This window comes from Anser cygnoides, chromosome 1, assembly GCF_040182565.1.
Source record: "Anser cygnoides isolate HZ-2024a breed goose chromosome 1, Taihu_goose_T2T_genome, whole genome shotgun sequence".
NCBI classification, from domain to species: Eukaryota; Metazoa; Chordata; class Aves; order Anseriformes; family Anatidae; genus Anser; species Anser cygnoides.
This window is the reverse complement of record NC_089873.1, coordinates 45,728,826-45,745,215: the sequence shown is the minus strand read 5'-3', so window position 1 is coordinate 45,745,215 and position 16,390 is coordinate 45,728,826. Positions and strand designations below refer to the sequence as shown.

Below are 16,390 nucleotides of genomic sequence, written 5' to 3'. Positions count from 1 at the left end.
CTTGATTCCTGTGCTCTGTTCAGCTGTTGCTGGAAAGCATGGAGGTTATCCTGGGCGGTGATGAGCCAAGAACAGGCTCCTGCATGGAGAAAAGACCTTTTTGTTTTCACCAGGTGCTTCCTGCGCTGACAACCTCTCAGTGGGGGCTACCAGTGCAAGTCATCCATGAACGAAAATAGCTGCATTGGTTGGATGTCTTGTGTTCACTTGCGGTGTCTGCCAGGAATTAGGGGAGGGATTCTCAGTCAGACTTCTTGAAATGCTTACATTAGAGATCAGAAACTACATAATGCCTGATGTATTTGATAGTAGAGAGTACCATTTGATGGTAGAGAGAAGAGGGGAAGGCCAGGACCAGTCTGGCCTTTTATAGTGCTCTGTCCCTAGAGCTGCCTCCTAAAACACTAAATATCAATTGAGTCAAGGAGAAAAAGTGTTTGAGTGGTCGGGCTGAGTGGCTTCTGGGTCCTTCTGGTTTGACACAGCTGATGCTTCTGGGGGGCTCATAAATACCTGGTCTGTCAGCCCAAAGCTGGACTTAAAATGTGGGACGTGATGATTTGTGGAATAATCTGAGTACTCAAGGCTGTCCTGCTGGAAGGGTGGCAGGGCATAGATTCTGGGTTAATGAGAAGTTGCCAGTGTAATTTGTTAAGGAAAAGAATGCACTTCTAACTTCTGCATCTCAGGTCAGAGTGTCTTTGTGCAGTGGAACAGACGAGATCCTCTTTGAGTGACGTTCCATCAGATGTGAATGGAAATAAAATCCCCTTGCTGAGTAGTCTCTTCTCTGAGCCCTGACAGGATTCAGCCCGAGGCTGGGCTACTCTTGCAGTTTGTGGACCAACCAGCCACTAGATGTCATTAGGCATGAAAGATCAGCCCAAATGCAGGCTGGAGCGAAGGGCCTACTTGAACGTGGCTAATGGTAGCTTCAGCCTTGAGAAGAGAGCCAGGCTGCACTGGAGACAGCACACATCCTAATTTGTGCACCTGGAGCAGCTTTCTATGAACTCCCAGTCATACTGGTGCTTTGCAGGGGCAAACGTGGCTATAGGCTGCAGGACTCCAGCTTTTGTTTTCTTTTTAAAGTCATATTTATTCAAGCTGGGCTACACTTCTGCGTGGAACCCAGGATGGGGGGAAGGTATGTGCTAAGTAATCTCATTTTTGTATCGCTTGGGAACTGAGGGATGGGGACCGCAGGCAGCTTCCAGCTCTTACTCCAAGCAGTAACAACAAAAGCCCTTTCATGCAGACTGTTTTCTAAGCCAGTTAGCTCAGCAGAGGGAATAGTGAGAGGTTTCCTGCCTGGTTTTGGGGTGGGCAGGGCAGGTGTGAAACATTACTATATAGGCAGTGGTATCCAGAAAAACCCCAGTGTACTCAGGGGGAAAGCTTAACATGTATATGGGAGTTGAACCTCTAGCCATTCAGAGTGATGTGGGTCCTGAGCCTGGGATAGTGGTGGGTATCCCTCCTGGGATAGTGGTAGGGATGCTGGGGGCTGCTTCTCGCCCTGGCAGACCAGGGCCAGGAATCAGCTCTGGGCACACGTGGGGCTGTCAGCGTGGTGTGTGCTGTGCACCTGGGGCTGAGCCCTTTGCCCTGAGGGGCCGTTGTGGAATAGTTTTTTACACAACTTTAATGTAGCAGCAATTTAGGATTAGTTTTATAAATAACAAAGTTAGATTGTATGATTTTAACAGCTCTTCATCAGCATTTGATCATCAGCCAATTTAACAACGATTTCGACAGAATTTGCTACAGTAGAAACAGCGACTTAGTTAAAGAATCGGGAAGGGCAAGGTTCACCCAAAACTTACTGCAGGGTCCTGGTAGGTGTCTAAATCCAGTCGCCCATTTCCAAATTACCCCCTAGTGTGAATTACTCACCCTATTCCCTTGTCGGTGTTTGTCTGCAGATGAGCTTGTTCCTTGAAGGAGTACCCTGAGAGGCGTCCCAGCACAGGGGGAGACTGAGGGTGCTGCATGCTGCTGTCCCTGGAGAGCTCACAGGGCTCTTTGCTTGGGGCTACTATGTATAGGACCACGAGGTGACTGTTATTATTTCCATCCTGGCTATGGTTCGGACAAGGCAATTTTGGTATTTTCCACCAACCCTGCCATTCTGGTGCCTTCCACAACGTACAGCTTTGCTACTCCCCAGACTGGGCTACTGTCCAGGCTCTTCTTTGCCCTTTTTCTTCCTCTTCTGGCTATACTCCCTTCCCTGGAGGGCTTTATGCTTGGGTTGGGAGCAGCCATGGGAACTTTTAACAGCCTGTTCAAGCAGGGAACGGATGTAACTCAGTTACAGAAGCTCTCATACCTTCCTTTTCCTTCTCTAACGCCCCCTACTAGAAATCAGCGTGTTGTGAGGAAGATAAACAGGTGCATTAGATGTTTACGTGATCCTTTTTTTAAATCCAACTCCTGTTAAGCTCTTCTGGTGAACTTTCTCAGAAAAAAACAACTTACTTGCTCACCCCTTATACTGTGATAGTGTGTCGCACATAAAGGATCCCAACGCTTGAAGCACTACTGACAAACATCAAGTGAAGGAGGCAACAGGCAAACGCCCTGCATAGGGCAGACACGGGGCAGCAACAGCCCTTTGCACAAGCACAGGTCTTTCTTCCAGCTCCCTTCCTTGTCTGTGCTGCTCCTTATCCTGACACCTTGACCTGCTGCTTCGCTCCTTCTCGCTGAGGCGTCCCGCGGGCTGCAGCCCTGCAGTGCCCTCTGCCTGTATTTCAAGGCCTGCTCCCACCCGGGCTGCAGTTTCCTTCCGAGCACTGTGTCACAAGACTCGTGCCGACGTGATTTTGTTTTAAACGCCGCCGGGTTCAGGCCCCGAGGCCGGGCCGGGCCCCCCCTGGGCACCCGGGTCCCGCCCCGCGGGGCCGGGCTGCGGCTCACAAAATGGCGGCGGGCGCGGGGCGGCGGCGGCTGCTGCCCGCCTGGATGGGGGCGGCGGGGGGGGACGAGCGGGGAGCCGGCCGGGGGAGCGCTCCCCAGGGCCGGGCGGAGGCGGGGAAGGCGGCAGCAAGCGGCGGCGGAGCCCGGGGCAGCCACGGTGTACTGCATGAACGAGGCCGAGCTGGTGGACGTGGCCCTGGGCGTGCTGGCCGAGGTGAGCCCGCGGGAGGCCCCCCGTCGGGAGGCGGCGCGGCCCCGGGCGGGGCTGGTCACGGCCCGGGCTGGCTGCGCTTTCTTTGGGCAGAGCCTCGGGAGGGAACGAGCTGAGGAGAAGGCCCGCAGCGGGAGCGAGGAGGAGGAGCAGGAGCAACAGCCGGCGCCAAGCAGCAGCCCTGAGAGCGCAGCTGGTGTGGGGACGGGCGGTGACCGCAGCCCCGGCCTCCCGTCCCCTCCTGGTGCCGGTGCGGAGGGGACGGTGGGGGAGGACTCCGAGGAGGATGTGCTGAAATACGTCAGGGAGATCTTCTTCACTTGACCGTGCTGCTTCTGTGGGGCCCGGGGTGCACAGGGGGCTGTGGCGGTGGTGTCCGACAGGGGATGCGCAGGCAAGGGCAGGACTGGGGATGGCGTAGCCCATCACGATGCAGCACGACTACATCTGGGGTGCCCTCAGATTGTAGAACTCCCGGGTGGGCACAGCTTGAGTCGCTGCACTGTGTGGGCTGACCAAAGCCCCGCCATGACAAGCTGTGTCCTGGTGATGCCACCTCCCTTCCCCAAATTCCTGTCACTCAACTAGCAGTAACACCACAGACCCCCAAAAGCAGAGATGAAGGGAGTGAGAGAATTATTAAAATAATTGTGTAAACCCAAGGATGGTGATTCTAGCTGGAGCACGAGCTCATCGTGGACACCAGCTTTATATTTAACTGGTTTGAAAGGACGGAGCACAGGTCATAAGAAAAGGCATAAAAGAAGGAGACGTACTCGGTGAGGATTTGGACTCACCATAAGCTGGGCTGTGGTCTGACAGCTCACCCAGCAGCAGGGACACCTCTGATGTTAACTGCCAGGGAGGATGAGGCTCACCTGGCATGGCTTGAGCATTGTGAGGACGTTCTGGAGAAAGCTAGTACCATGGGATAGCACATGGGATGTGGGGGAGAGTGATAACTCATGCACCCATGTTATTTGGAGTAAAGCCTCGAGGAATCAATCAACTGTAAATACCTGTCTAGCTTTGGTAGAGAAGAACTAAATAAATTTTTTTTCCTATCTGTTTTTACTTGACTTACATTTTTTGTGAATGATTGCCTGGTCAGTCCTGGAATCCAAAAGAAACCCTGGAAGACCCTCTACTGGTGCATCACACCCTGCCTGCACTACTGAGGATGGCAGAAGGAGAGCCTGGGGCTGGGCCAGCTGCCTTACTGGTGGCTTCTCGCTGTGGAGATGGTAGGAAGGCCATGGTGAAGGAAGGGGCACATGTTTCTCCCAGTGTGTGCTGGGTTCTGTGGGATTTGGCTCCAGGTGAGGGTATGTTTCTGTTTGGCATCTCAGAGCATGTCCACATTAAAGGGAACACAGGTTTCTGCAAGTGAGTGTGGCTCCTTGGTGGCTGCAGTGGGTCCTGGCAGGCTGTCCCTGTCGATCCTGGCACTGAATTGGCCTCAGGCCTTGTGCAGGCTTCCCTCAGCTGGGGAACATGGGTGGGAGCAGGCTATCAGGGGCAGGGACCATCCTGAGTGGGCTGACCCTGTGGTAGTGTACTTGGGGGGCCTGAGAAGGGATGGGGATGGCTTGGTGTCCTCTTCCTGGCCTGAAGGGGGGGAAACAGACCACATGAGGACCAGGCAGGTGTTAGAGCTTTTTTATTGAAGATCACTCAAACCAGTATCTCCAGCTACATCCCACCCCCCAGACTCTCCAGCAGAAGAGGCATCCCCTCATGTCCCTACAGGGAACAACAGGAAGCAGGTGCTTCCTTTGGGAGGTTACAGACACAGCACAGAGCAGTGCCGTGTACCGTCACAGTGAAGAGCCACAGTCCAGCATGCGGGCTGTGTGCCCTGCTGGGGCACTGCACCCTAGTTGGGGGCAGCCTTGGTCCTGCTCCTTGCCACTTGTGTGGGGCATGTGTTGGACCAAGAGCTGAGCTGGCTCTGCTGACAGCTGCCCTCATGCAGCACCAGCCTCTCCTGGAGTCTCAATGGCTGATGGATTGATGGACTCAGCCCTGTAATATCAATGGGTACAAACCTGGGGCTCTGCACCAGGAAGAGTCTTCGGGAAGCCCTCCTCGTTAGGGCTGTGTTCAGCACTCAACAAGTGGTTAATCTGCTCCTCCAGGTGCTCTGCTACTGCTGGGGTTGGATGTGGGACACTTCACCCTAGTGAGCTACGGCAGCATCACTCCAGACATTATTCCAGCAGATGAAATGCAGGTGCTCCTGCTGAACAAAGTATTTCCAGTGCACCTCTGGGGAGGCTGCTGCTGTGACAGCAGTGTGAAGCCACAGCTCCTGAGTCATGATTGCCTCAAAGACATGCTCAGTTCATCCAGGAAGTGGAGAAGGGAATCTCTTTGGGCAGCTCCAATAAAATAAGCCTGCTTGATTCACTGTCTGCCTGTACTCAGAAGGATGTACTTAGATATGGCCAGAAGGATGTGTGCACCATCTGCAGGTTCCAGTCTGTCCCTTTCACTGTCCTCCAGGTCAGGCTGGACTAGAGCACTTGGACTAAGGATTATTTTTTCTGCCAGTGATTAAAGCTGTAGTATGTTTACTGTTTTAATCAGGTTATCAAGAGCTTTTGCATCTTCTTTGCTTTCAAATCTTAATGGGCAATAAAAAGGCTTCAACACGGATGTGTGTTCTTGACCCAGCTGAGGTTGATAGTGACAGTGAAAATCTGGAGCAGTAGCAGAGCCTGAGTCGCAACCAGTGCCAGAAAGCCCCCAGTGAAATCAGAGGGTTGAATCCACTGTGAGGTTTGGAGGAGAAACATACCCAGGCCTCCAGACAGAATTATCATCTTGATGATGAGTATGATGAGGATCACCTTCCAGCCCTTTGCCTCCTCTGTGCACTTCACATTTGCAACAAAAATAGGGTAGAAGATGCAGAAGACCAGGCAGGTGTAGACACAAACCCTGGCAAGTACTACTCCCAGCATGCTGATGCCCATCACCTGCAGATCGTTGTGCTCCAGGCACTGCAGCTCCCCAGCTGTCTCATTCCACAGGCAGAAGTTGTAAAAGCCGATGCGTTTGTAAGGGAGGTTGACCAGGTTCCCAGCTTCCCACAGCAGTGCGTAGAGCATCAAGGCCAAGGCCCCGGCAGCCTCGAGGAGGGTCAGGGCACAGAGCAGGTGCCCTGTGCACCTCAGCTGCAGCAGACCCATCGCAGTGCCCACACGCTCTCTTGATACCATGGTGGGGGCTGCCGTGAGGATTCCTGCTGCAAAACATGAGGGGGGACCCCTTGGTTAGCGCACGTTATGGTACCCTTCCAAGGTGTGCTCTGAGCCCTTGCACAGAGAGCAGAAGCGTCTCAGTCCTGCTTCCCCTGTGTGGGCTGAGAGGGCTCATTTGTGGTCACAGCAAAAGTGGCTTAATCACACTCTGCGCATGGGCCAGCACTGAGAGGACAGGGGACGAAGACTGGTGTGGTTCCCTAAGCCCTACATGCAACCTATGTACCATGACCTCCTGTTGGACAAGGTAAGAATCTGTCAGGAAACTGCAGTGATGGCAGGGGAGTGAAACACTGCTGTCTGGTAAGGAGGGGGTTAAGGGCTACTCTGGGAAAATGCTTTTTATTCAGTTCTGGTCAGGCAAGGACATCCATCGATCTTTGGACGTCTGAGCAAAACGCAGGCATGAAAGGGTCTGAAGTGCAGCTCTACCCGCTCCCCCCTCCGCCTCTCATAGCCCTGAGACACCCGATGCCATCAGTGCCCCGTGTTCCCACATGCCCCTGAGGCCCCTGCATCCCCTTACATTTCTGGGCACCACAGGGCTGGTTGCCCCCACCCCGGTCCCCACTGAGGCTGGCAGACATGGTGTTCTTCTGCCCTGGTTGCCTGAGGACTGATGTCCCCCGTATGCGGGCAGTTGTGACACCACCAAGGGGCACCCTGGGCCCACCCGCATCTGCTTGCCCTCCACTGGGGCCCCGGGAGATGGGTGCAACAGAGACAGACCTGCAGTCGCTGTCGTCCCCGCTCCTCTTGCTGGTAGCTTGGTAAATCTGCCGACCCGCTCCTCTCTCTGAATCGTGGGCTGTCCCCAGAGCCCTCCTGCGAGCATCTGCTTCACACTGAAAAACAGGGGAGTGTCGTCAGCAAGGAGCATCACCGGCACCACAGCCCTGGCCATCTGGGGCTGCACAGGAGCACAAACATGGGGCAAGGAGCGCAGAGACCTTGGCTTCATGCTGTGTCCGACTTGAGCCTCTGCAATTAACCTCTTTCTTGTCTTCGACAAGTATTATCTCCTATGAATCATTTACCAGCTTCTCTCAAGAAGTTCGCAACGTTGGTCCTGCTATCCCCTCTCCACTGTCCCTTACCCAATAGTGTGTCATCCCAATGTCCTGGGTGTCCCAGGCCAACCTTCATGCACTGTGCTGCTTGTGTTCCCACCCCACAGCCACTTGTGGATTTGGTACAGCCTCCACGAGTTTTCAGAGCACCTTGGAAAGACCTCACCCAGTGTCTGGCTATGCTGCTGGTGACTGGAGACCCTTCAGCACCCCCCTCCTACCCTCCTGCCTACACACCTGGGAGTGGGACGCCCATGTTTAATGTGCACAGGCATAAAGCTTCTCTGTCCCAGACTTCTCCCCCAGTCATAGCCAAGAGGAACACATACGCAACGTGCAGTGTGTCACAGGATCCAGACACAGATCTGTCCCCTTCCTCGGGTCAGCGCCTCACTTCTTCTTGTAGCCTCCCTTGGAGCTCTTCACAACAGGCTTCTGGAGAGGCTGGAAGGCCACGTGGAGGATGCCCATTGCTCTGAACCTACTATGAAGACACAAACGACCAGGAAAACATCACTGCTCAGGCCTAGACCTTGCTGCAGAATGAGACCTCATGATTTCAGCGGGCTGGGGGTGGGCAAGGGGTGGGGAGGGGACATCACCAGGGACGCTGACCTAAACCAACCAAAGGGATATTCCATACCTTGTGGTGTCACACTCAGCAATAAAAGGGGGGAAAGGGGAAGGAGGGCGGGGTCTTGTTATGAAAATGTCTGTCCTCCCAAACAACTGCTCTTGAGGCCCTGCTTCCTAGGACGTGGCTGAACATCGTTCATTGATGAGAAATAGTAACTGCTTTTCTCTCTCTCTGCTTCCATGCAGCCTTTTTTTTTTTTTCCCCCTCTTCCATTTCCCTTTAATTAAATTATCATTATCTCAACCCCTGTGTTGTTTTTTTTCTTCCCAGCATACTTTCTTGTCCCCCTCTTCTTCTAAGGATGGGGAGTAAGAGAGCAGTTGTAGTGGAGTTCAGCTAACCAGCAAGGCAAAACCACCACAGTCCTTTTTGGTGCTCAATTTGGGGCTCAAGGAATTTGAGATAAGGATGATAGTTGAGAGAAGTAACAGGCAAAACATGGACTGGGTGTTGTTTATGAATATAACAGTTGTGAAGGATTTAAGAAAGTAATAATTGTGAGGAGTATGTTTCATAGTAATGTGGTAAAGGGACAAGGGGTGGAGTGTATGTAAATTGTCCACTTTCTCGGTGTTCTGATGATGTAATGTTTATTTTGGTGTGGGGAATTCTTTTTCTTTCTGATGTAAGTGAAATTTGTGAAGACTGTTGAATTGTGAAATAAGAGTATACTGTGATTATGCTTAAACATTCTTTCACAGAGGTGAGGGGTGGAATGTAGCGGGTTTATATGGCAAAGTTTTGGTAGTAGGGGGCTGCAGGGGTGGCCTCTGTGAGAAGAATCCAGCAGCTGCCCCATGTTAGATAAAGGCCAGTTTCAGCCTGCTCCAAAGGGACCTGCTGCTGGCCAGAGCTGAGCCAATAAGTGATGTTGTTTGTGCCTCTTTGAGAGCAGATTTAAGAAACAGGAAAAACAACAACAACAACAACAAAAAAAACAACAACAAAACCTGCTGTGCAACAGCAGCTGGGAGAGAGGAGTGAGAACCAGCCCTGCAGCCCCCCAGGTCAGTGCAGCAGGAGGGCAGGAGGTGCTCCAGGCAGGCAGCAGCAGTTCCCCTGCGGCCTGTGCAGAGGCCCCTGGTGGAGCAGGCTGTCCCCCTGCAGCCCGTGGGTCCCACACGGAGCAGATCTCCACGCTGCAGCCCGTGGAGGAGCCCCCGGTGGAGCAGGTGGATGTGGCCTGGAAGAGGCTGCGGCCCATGGAGAGCCCCCGCAGGAGCAGGCCCCGGGCCGGAGCTGCAGCCCGTGGAGAGGAGCCCACGCAGGAGCAGGGGTCTGGGGGAGCTGCCGCCCGTGGGGGACCCGTGCTGGAGCAGTTTGCTCCTGGGGGATGGACCCCGTGGTACGGAGCCATGTGGGAGCAGTTCTTGAAGAGCTGCTGCCTGTGGGCAGCCCCCGCAGGCTCAGTTCGGGAAGGACGGCATCCCGTGGGAGGGACCCCACGGGGAGCAGGGACAGAGAGGGACCGTGAGGGAGCAGCGGAGATGAAGCGTCAGGGACTGACTGCAGCCCCCATTCCCAGTTCCCCTGCGCTGCTCAGGGGGAGAAGGCAGAATATGGTGGTTGGGGGGGAAGGTGTTTTTAGTTTTTCTTTGTCTCTCACTTCTCTAGCTTGTTAGTAATAGGTAATACATTTCTCTAATCTCCCTACGCTGAGTCTGTTTTGCCTCTGATGATAACTGCTGAGTGATCTTCCTGTCCTTATCTCAACCCTTGAGCCCTTTTCACCATATTTTCTCCCCCTTTCCCTTTGAGGAGGGGGAGTGAGAGAGCGGCTGTGGTGGAGCTCAGCTGCCCACCTGTGTAAAACCACCACAGTCTTGCCCCTGGCATCTCCTCCTCCTCATTGCCTGTCTATACAGCACTGTCCTGCAGCCAGGCATTGCTGTTCTTCCTCCCCTGTCCCTGTGAGGGCTCACACCCTGCACCGTGCTCCCTGCCACCCTGCCTCACGGCCTTCAGAGGGAGTCCAAGCTGTGCTGCGCGGGTGCTCTGCGTTAGCAGCCAGCTCCCCACGACATCTGGCACAGCTCGGAGCTGGGGTCTGTAGAGGGCTCCTGGTGCCTGCTGGCCCACTGCCCCTTGCTGTCCTGTTTCTCTAGATGGATTTCCTAAGGCAGGCAGTCAGGCTTACAGAAACACAGGCTTTCTGTTTAATCACCTCATGTTGCCTTCTATTTGCCACCCCCCCCCCCCAAAATTAAAACATAACAGGAATTAAAAGTTGTCCTACTTGCACATGTTTACCAGAGAGGGAAGCAGAATTAAATGCCTGACAGGTTCATGGAAATGTATTGCAGAGGTAGAGGAGAGACACCTCAGGTGCCCATGATGCTATGTGATTCCCCAAGGGAACCCCAACCAGCCAGGTATCTTGGATACTCATGTCCATCAGGACCTCATCTTTTCCCAGCCATGCACCCCCCTTCACTGTTTGTGTTGGCCGAATTGCAGACAGATTTTCCCTCTGGCCTCCTGCTGCCCTGCCCTGCTCAGCCCATAAATCCGTGTGACCGTGATGGTGACAGAAAGCTGCCCAGTGCCAGTGCCCCATGCCAGCCGGGGCAGAGGGCACATGGCTGGCCCGGAGGGGATGTGTGGTCTGGCTGTGAAAGCCAAGACCTGGTGCCCCGCCACCGGCGCAGCCGCAGCCGCGGCATTCGGCATTTGTGAGCCCTGCTGCTTGGCCCCCAGTCGGCTTGGAGGCAGCCCAGCTGAGCAGCAGGGGATAAACAGGAAAGAGCTGTCACTCGCTTCCAGCTGGGGCCTTTCCCAGCCCCCTTCTGCAGCCCCTCTGCCTCTAAGGAGACGCCTGTGCCTTTTGGACAGGAGAGCTTGCAGTTCTAACACAAAGGTGCAAGAGAAAGCAACCCAAGCGCGGTGCAGCCCGCCCCAGCCTGGCCTCGTTGCCCTTGCTCCAGGGTGAGCATTGCTGGGAGCGCTGCGCTTTACCTGGACGAGCTCTGTGCCTCAGCCTCCGGGCAGAGAGGGGCTCCGTGTGTACGGCTCAGGAGCTCCTGGGGGTGTCTGTGTACAACACGGGGCTCGTGGGGACCCTTCTGTGCTATCGGGGTGACATGCAACTTCCCTCTCCCAAATCACAGGCAGGTAAGCACCTTCCACCCAGCAAGCTGCTGGCCGAATGCCCAGGCAAAGGCAGCGGGACAGAGAGGACAAGGCATGCAGCTCTGGCCAGGATCTGGCCTCAGGGCTGGGGGGAAGCTCTGATCATCCCTGCGCAGAGATAAACAGCTCTGTGGAGCCCTGAAGTGAGAGACCAGCAGTGCCCCCCAGCTGGGGAAGGACCTTCTCCCTCCGAGACGTTTGCACCTGGTGGCAACCCTTCTACCCCTGGCAGCTCCCCCCATCGCCAGTGGCATTGAAGAGGTGGGGGCACAGCTAGAGGATACTTACAGGCTACCCATCGGGGTGTGGAGCTGAAACAAGCTGGAGAGCAGATCCCATCTGCAGCTGCTGCCAGGTCCTGTGCTGGCTGGGCTCTGACACTGTCAGCACAAAGCGAGCGCAGCCCTTGTTATCGCTGTGGGCTCCTGCTCTGCTTTCTGTTTCGGTTTTGAGGGCCATGGGATCCTGGTGCTGTGCTCCTCCCTGATATTGCGTAATCTAAATTTAAGCAGGAAAACAATCTGAGCTCAGCTGGGTGCAGAGTTGCACTTTCTTTTCCTGGCCCTGCCAACTGCTGTGAATAACTGGCGGCACTAAGCTTGCCCAGGGAAGCTGTGCTGTTAGAGAGGCTTGGGCAGCCGTGGGGGCTGAGAGGAGTTTGTTGTGTTGTGACACTTCTGTAGAGGTGACCATCCCAGTGCTGTCATGGGTCCCGCAGCACTGACAGAGTTCAGTGACCACTTTGCCCTTCCTGCTCTTTGAGCACTCTTCCCTTCCCGCTGCTTCTCAGACACAGCTTCGCCCCAGCTCCCCCTTGACTGCAGACGTGCCTGTGTGGGCACACTGCAGGAGAAGTGGCAAGCCGCGTGCTGCCAAGGGAAACCTGTGAGACCTGTGCCCGACAGGTCCTGCCTGCAGAAGACAAGCAGCCCTGGCTGTCCAGTACCAGCACAGACAAGCAAGAGCGAGCACAAGGGCATGTGTGCATGTGTGCGCTCCCAGCCCATGGTCCATTAAGCCCTAGGGACCCCTTCTTTCCTGGCAAGTGCCAACAAAGCAGCCTTGCTTAAGCAGCTGCAGTAAAAGCAAGTGGAGTTTGCAGGCGTGAGTTCAGCCCCAGCCACCCCCCTCTTCTCAGCCTGGACAACATACAGGACTGGAGTGTGCCCATGTCTGACCCGTGGGCTCCAAACGCTGCTGCTAGCTCTTTGGCAAGAGTTATGACCCTTCCCAGGAATGGGACAAAAAGGTAGTTAACAAATCCCCCCCGTGTGATGGAAGCAGCAAAATTCTCCTTCCTTTGTTCCTCCTGGCCAGACCCAGAACCATTTGTCCTGATGTACACTCAGTCTTAGAGGTGGGTCTGTTAGGAGAGATGTGTAGGAGATGATATGTGTGGGGAACCTGACCATGAAGCTGTTCACAGAATCCCTCCTAGCAATTCTACTTTTAGGTGAGGTCTGGAAACCTCCTGATGATATACATGCTGTGAGCCTATAATATTACATATACAGCTCTGCCTACACGCAGTGCTATGGCACTTACATCCTAGAGGACAACGTAAGTGAAAGGAAATATGGGAAGAAACCCTACAAGAAGCTCAGTGGATAGAGCCACCAGGCAGATGGCACTGGGGAGATGCATCTGTATCTGGTCTCTGTGTGTGGACTAATTTTAGTATTGAGGATGGAGACCTGGATTGGGGTGGTTTGGATCACAGATGGGGAAGGGGTTATGGTGGACGAAATGCAGCAAATAAACTCCAGCAGGCCACCGCTGCTCAGCTGACTGTGGCGAATGGCCCGGACACAAAAGGAAGCCTTGGGTCTGAACACAGCCATTATCTAATATTTTGTTTGCTAGCTGGGGAATTGAGGAATGGGCAGAGACCACTGAGGCGAGACCTCTGCTCCAGTGGGGACACATGCAGTGCAGGAGGTACGCTTGTGCTCTCAAGCGGGGCGGTCATACCACTTGGCCTCATGCCACTTTTCAGCCACTCAGGAAGGAAAAGGGTGAATGGTTTGGGTCTGGAGGCCAGACAGCTCTTTTGCTGACCTCAACACCTGCAGGGAGGTTGCTGTTTTGCTGCCATGGGCAGAGAAGGCACAAGCAGCTCCTTCACAAACATCCTCGCTTTGTGTTGGGCTCCTGTTTGCTGCGGCGATCGGGACGACTGCCAGAGTGGGCCTGCTCCCTCAGCTAGCCAGGCCATGCCTGTCATGCCACAGCACTTCCCCTGGCGCCACTGTCCTCCTCGGGGGGCAGCGGATCCCCTTCTCATCTCTGTCACGGAGAGAGAGGAGGGCTTCTACTTCTACGTGACTGGGGGTAGGAGAGATCAGACGGTGTGCTGGGGCCTGGTGCCTGTGGCTGGGAAAGGAGAGCACTTCCCAGGAGCGGACTTCCACCAAATTCCCGTGCAACTGTTTCTCCCTGGAATTGTATCCTGAAATAGAAATGTCTGCATGTGTGCATTCAGTAGAGGTTCACGTGGCTTTACAGCAGAATGAACTGCGCTGCAACTCTGGGTTTCTCATGGTGGAGTTAAAGCACAGGCAGCAACACAGTCAGCAGTTACAGTAACATTAGCAATCACAAGCAAAGCATGGGTGAGCTGGGACTTTCAAATGTGTTTTGCTTTAGCTTGCTGCTTTAAAAGTAAGCTACTAGACTAGCTTCCCAGAAACTGGTCATGACCCTGGTCCTCATTCCTGAGGAAATCTCCACAGAACAACTGTGTTCCCTCTACTATTTCAAAAAACCTCTCAGCTACAGATGCCTATATATAACTATACCGCCCCATTGTGACGGACCTGGAAGATTCCTGTGGGAGTTCTTAGGCTGGTGAGAAGAAAGGTTGGAGTGCACTTGCATCCTGTGTATACTTCATTCCCTGCACTTCCACCTGCGTTAGAACCACCACAGCAACACGGCTCAATGGCTACAGCGTCAGGTTCTTCTACCCGTCTAAGGCACCTGGCATTTTAAGTATTTGGCCAATTCTTTCTCTTTGCAGAGAAAAAAAGAATTTTATTTATTTATTTATTTAAGTTATTACTGGCAATTTTAGCCTGTCTCCTCTCAAATGCTAAAAATGTGATGACTGATTTTGCAGCAATAGGTTATAATTTTTGCAATAAAATGGAGTATGCTGTAGAGACAGAGACAAGGCAGAGTGAGGGAGCCTACTGAATCACTTAATGGACAATCCTGAGTGCTACAAAACTTAAAGATGACAAAATCCAGTACCTGTTTAAAGAACCAAATTTTTAATCTTATTTCATTTTCTCAGATGTCCATACAGTACTATACCCCCCCAGATGACACAAACTATGCAGGCGTATGACTGTAACAAATAGTCATACTGGTTTAGACCAAGGGGCCACCTATCACAGCACTCTGTCTCCACGATGACTCTGTGTGGATGCCCAGGGGAGAGTAGGAACGGAACAAACATATACTTTTTCCAAGTACTCTCCTAGGTTCTTACTCTTGTCAGCTGAGGACATTTCCCAAGCCATATGTGGCTTGTCTATTTAAAAACTCTCAGTGGTCTATCTTTAAGGTACATGTCCAACTGAGTCCGTTTTTGCATCCACATCCTTTAGCAATGAATTCTATGATTTGTGTACTGATTTTATGTCAAATTTTTCTGTGTGTAAAATTTATTTGGTTTGCTGGTGAAAGGGGAAATGATTTTCATGGCTTATGACTCCAGTTTTTCCACTATGATTAGGGGATGGTGGCTTCTGCTGCTTGGTGAATAATCACTCTCCTGGTGAATATTAGGAAAACTTCCAAATAGAGTAAAAGAAGGGAAAAAAAAAAAAGAAGGGGTGGTGGGGTGAGGGGTCGCTTAGCTATTCACACAGTTCCTTCTGCAAGTGGAGTCCACCATACAGAAACAGTATGTATTGTTTAAGATAAATGTTACTTTGTTTTAGGAATTGTTTAAGCAAACCAGATGGATGACACTCTTTCATGGGCCTTCACTGGCTGAAGAACTGGGACTCCAATACACATCCCGATATTTTGCAGCAGGTTGACTATTCTTTGCTTGAGGCAGCAAGGGCAGAGAGAACTGCAATGTGTTTTGTGCCTGGCAGGATTTACTCTTCCTAAAATTTACATCTTGGCTTGCTGTCCTGTTTTTCCTGAGTCTTGTGGGCTTTAAAGGGAGACTCTCCATTTTCCTTTCTTCTTTTCTGGAATTGCTCTTTGCACTACGATCATGACCTGAGCCTAAGAGGAGGAAAAACCAAACCCATATCAACTTCTAATGAGTTACTACTTAGTGGAAAAAAAGCACATGACTTTGGTTTCCTTCACATGAAGCTGCCGTACTGTGGCACAAACATTTCCTTTACTAAAGGACAGCCACGGCATAATTCAAAAGCTAGTATTAAAATATGGAAATTTCAGCCATAGGCACAAGACCCGTGTCTACTGATCCAGCATTATGATATTCTACTGACTCACATGAAAAGGTTATTTCCAACATTTCACATAATCAGATCATACATCCCTTTATGGCATGCTGATACATAAGACTAGCTGCGAACTGATGGCTAGAGCCTCTCCCACCAGTCACTGCAGAAGGATAGAAGTGCAGGATCAAAGGCATTATACTTCATTATTAGGCTGAGATTTTTCAAGCACTTTTCCATGAGGTGTTCACGAAGAGGCTAAAGAGCTTCTGGACCTTTAGTGTCTCTGCTAGGAAGCTCCATAAAACCTATTCTGATGTCCTCCGTAGTGTCAGCTGCATGTAGTTTTCCAGCACTATTGCTGCCTACTACCATCTGTCTTAAAGCTTTCAGTATATTGAGATAGCTAGACTAGGAAACCCACCTAACAGAACTAAATTGTAATTGTTTGGTGTTTTTAGAATACAACGATAGCTGAGAAACCTTTTAAATATTGAAGTGTCTTCTCTGAAGAGCTGGAGACACTTTTGCCATCGTGTTTCTTTGTCTTCTGGGAAATCAGATTAAAGCTGGATGAATGGAAACTTTCTCTTGTGTATAGGATTATATCAGGGCACACACTTTTTCCTGACTTCTGTGGCACAGATGTCTTTCTACAATTGCCTTCAGCATCATGAGTGAGTCTCTCTGGGCTAAAACACACAGAGGTCAGGACAGAAAATATT

General features: G+C 52.3%; 3 protein-coding genes across 10 annotated transcripts in view; 1 reads left to right on the top strand and 2 right to left on the bottom strand.

Annotated features, from left to right (window-relative positions):
• Positions 1–2,943: 2,943 nt before the first annotated feature.
• On the top strand, positions 2,944–4,212 carry CYREN (cell cycle regulator of NHEJ). Its single transcript, XM_013182544.3, has 2 exons — positions 2,944–3,136; positions 3,227–4,212. The coding sequence occupies exons 1-2, from the start codon at positions 3,089–3,091 to the stop codon at positions 3,455–3,457; spliced, it is 279 nt and encodes a 92-aa protein (XP_013037998.3). The 5' UTR covers positions 2,944–3,088; the 3' UTR covers positions 3,458–4,212.
• Positions 4,213–4,777: 565 nt separating this feature from the next.
• On the bottom strand, positions 4,778–7,950 carry TMEM140 (transmembrane protein 140). 2 transcript variants are annotated; one of them, XM_048061158.2, is made up of 3 exons: positions 7,799–7,950; positions 7,129–7,244; positions 4,778–6,383 (listed from the first exon to the last, which is right to left on the bottom strand). In XM_048061158.2, exons 2-3 carry the CDS (start codon positions 7,232–7,234, stop codon positions 5,782–5,784), a joined length of 708 nt encoding a protein of 235 aa, XP_047917115.2. In that variant the 5' UTR covers positions 7,235–7,244; positions 7,799–7,950; the 3' UTR covers positions 4,778–5,781. The 2 variants fall into 2 exon arrangements, with proteins under 2 accessions (XP_047917115.2, XP_047917116.2); XM_048061159.2 differs by having other exon boundaries at positions 4,778–6,380.
• AGBL3 (AGBL carboxypeptidase 3) overlaps positions 7,810–16,390 on the bottom strand; it is a 32,256-nt gene continuing 23,675 nt past the window's right edge. For 4 of the 7 annotated variants that reach the window (XM_048061151.2, XM_066994252.1, XM_048061152.2 and 1 more), the window contains 2 exons: positions 16,149–16,357; positions 14,488–15,480 (listed from right to left, as the gene is read on the bottom strand). In XM_048061151.2, the coding sequence (XP_047917108.2) occupies positions 15,218–15,480; positions 16,149–16,357 (472 nt within the window). In that variant the 3' untranslated portion in view covers positions 14,488–15,217. Of the gene's footprint in view, positions 7,954–11,523; positions 11,734–14,487; positions 15,481–16,148; positions 16,358–16,390 lie in introns of those variants that run through there. The other 3 variants (XR_007162320.2, XR_007162319.2, XM_048061155.2) reach the window with 3 other exon arrangements.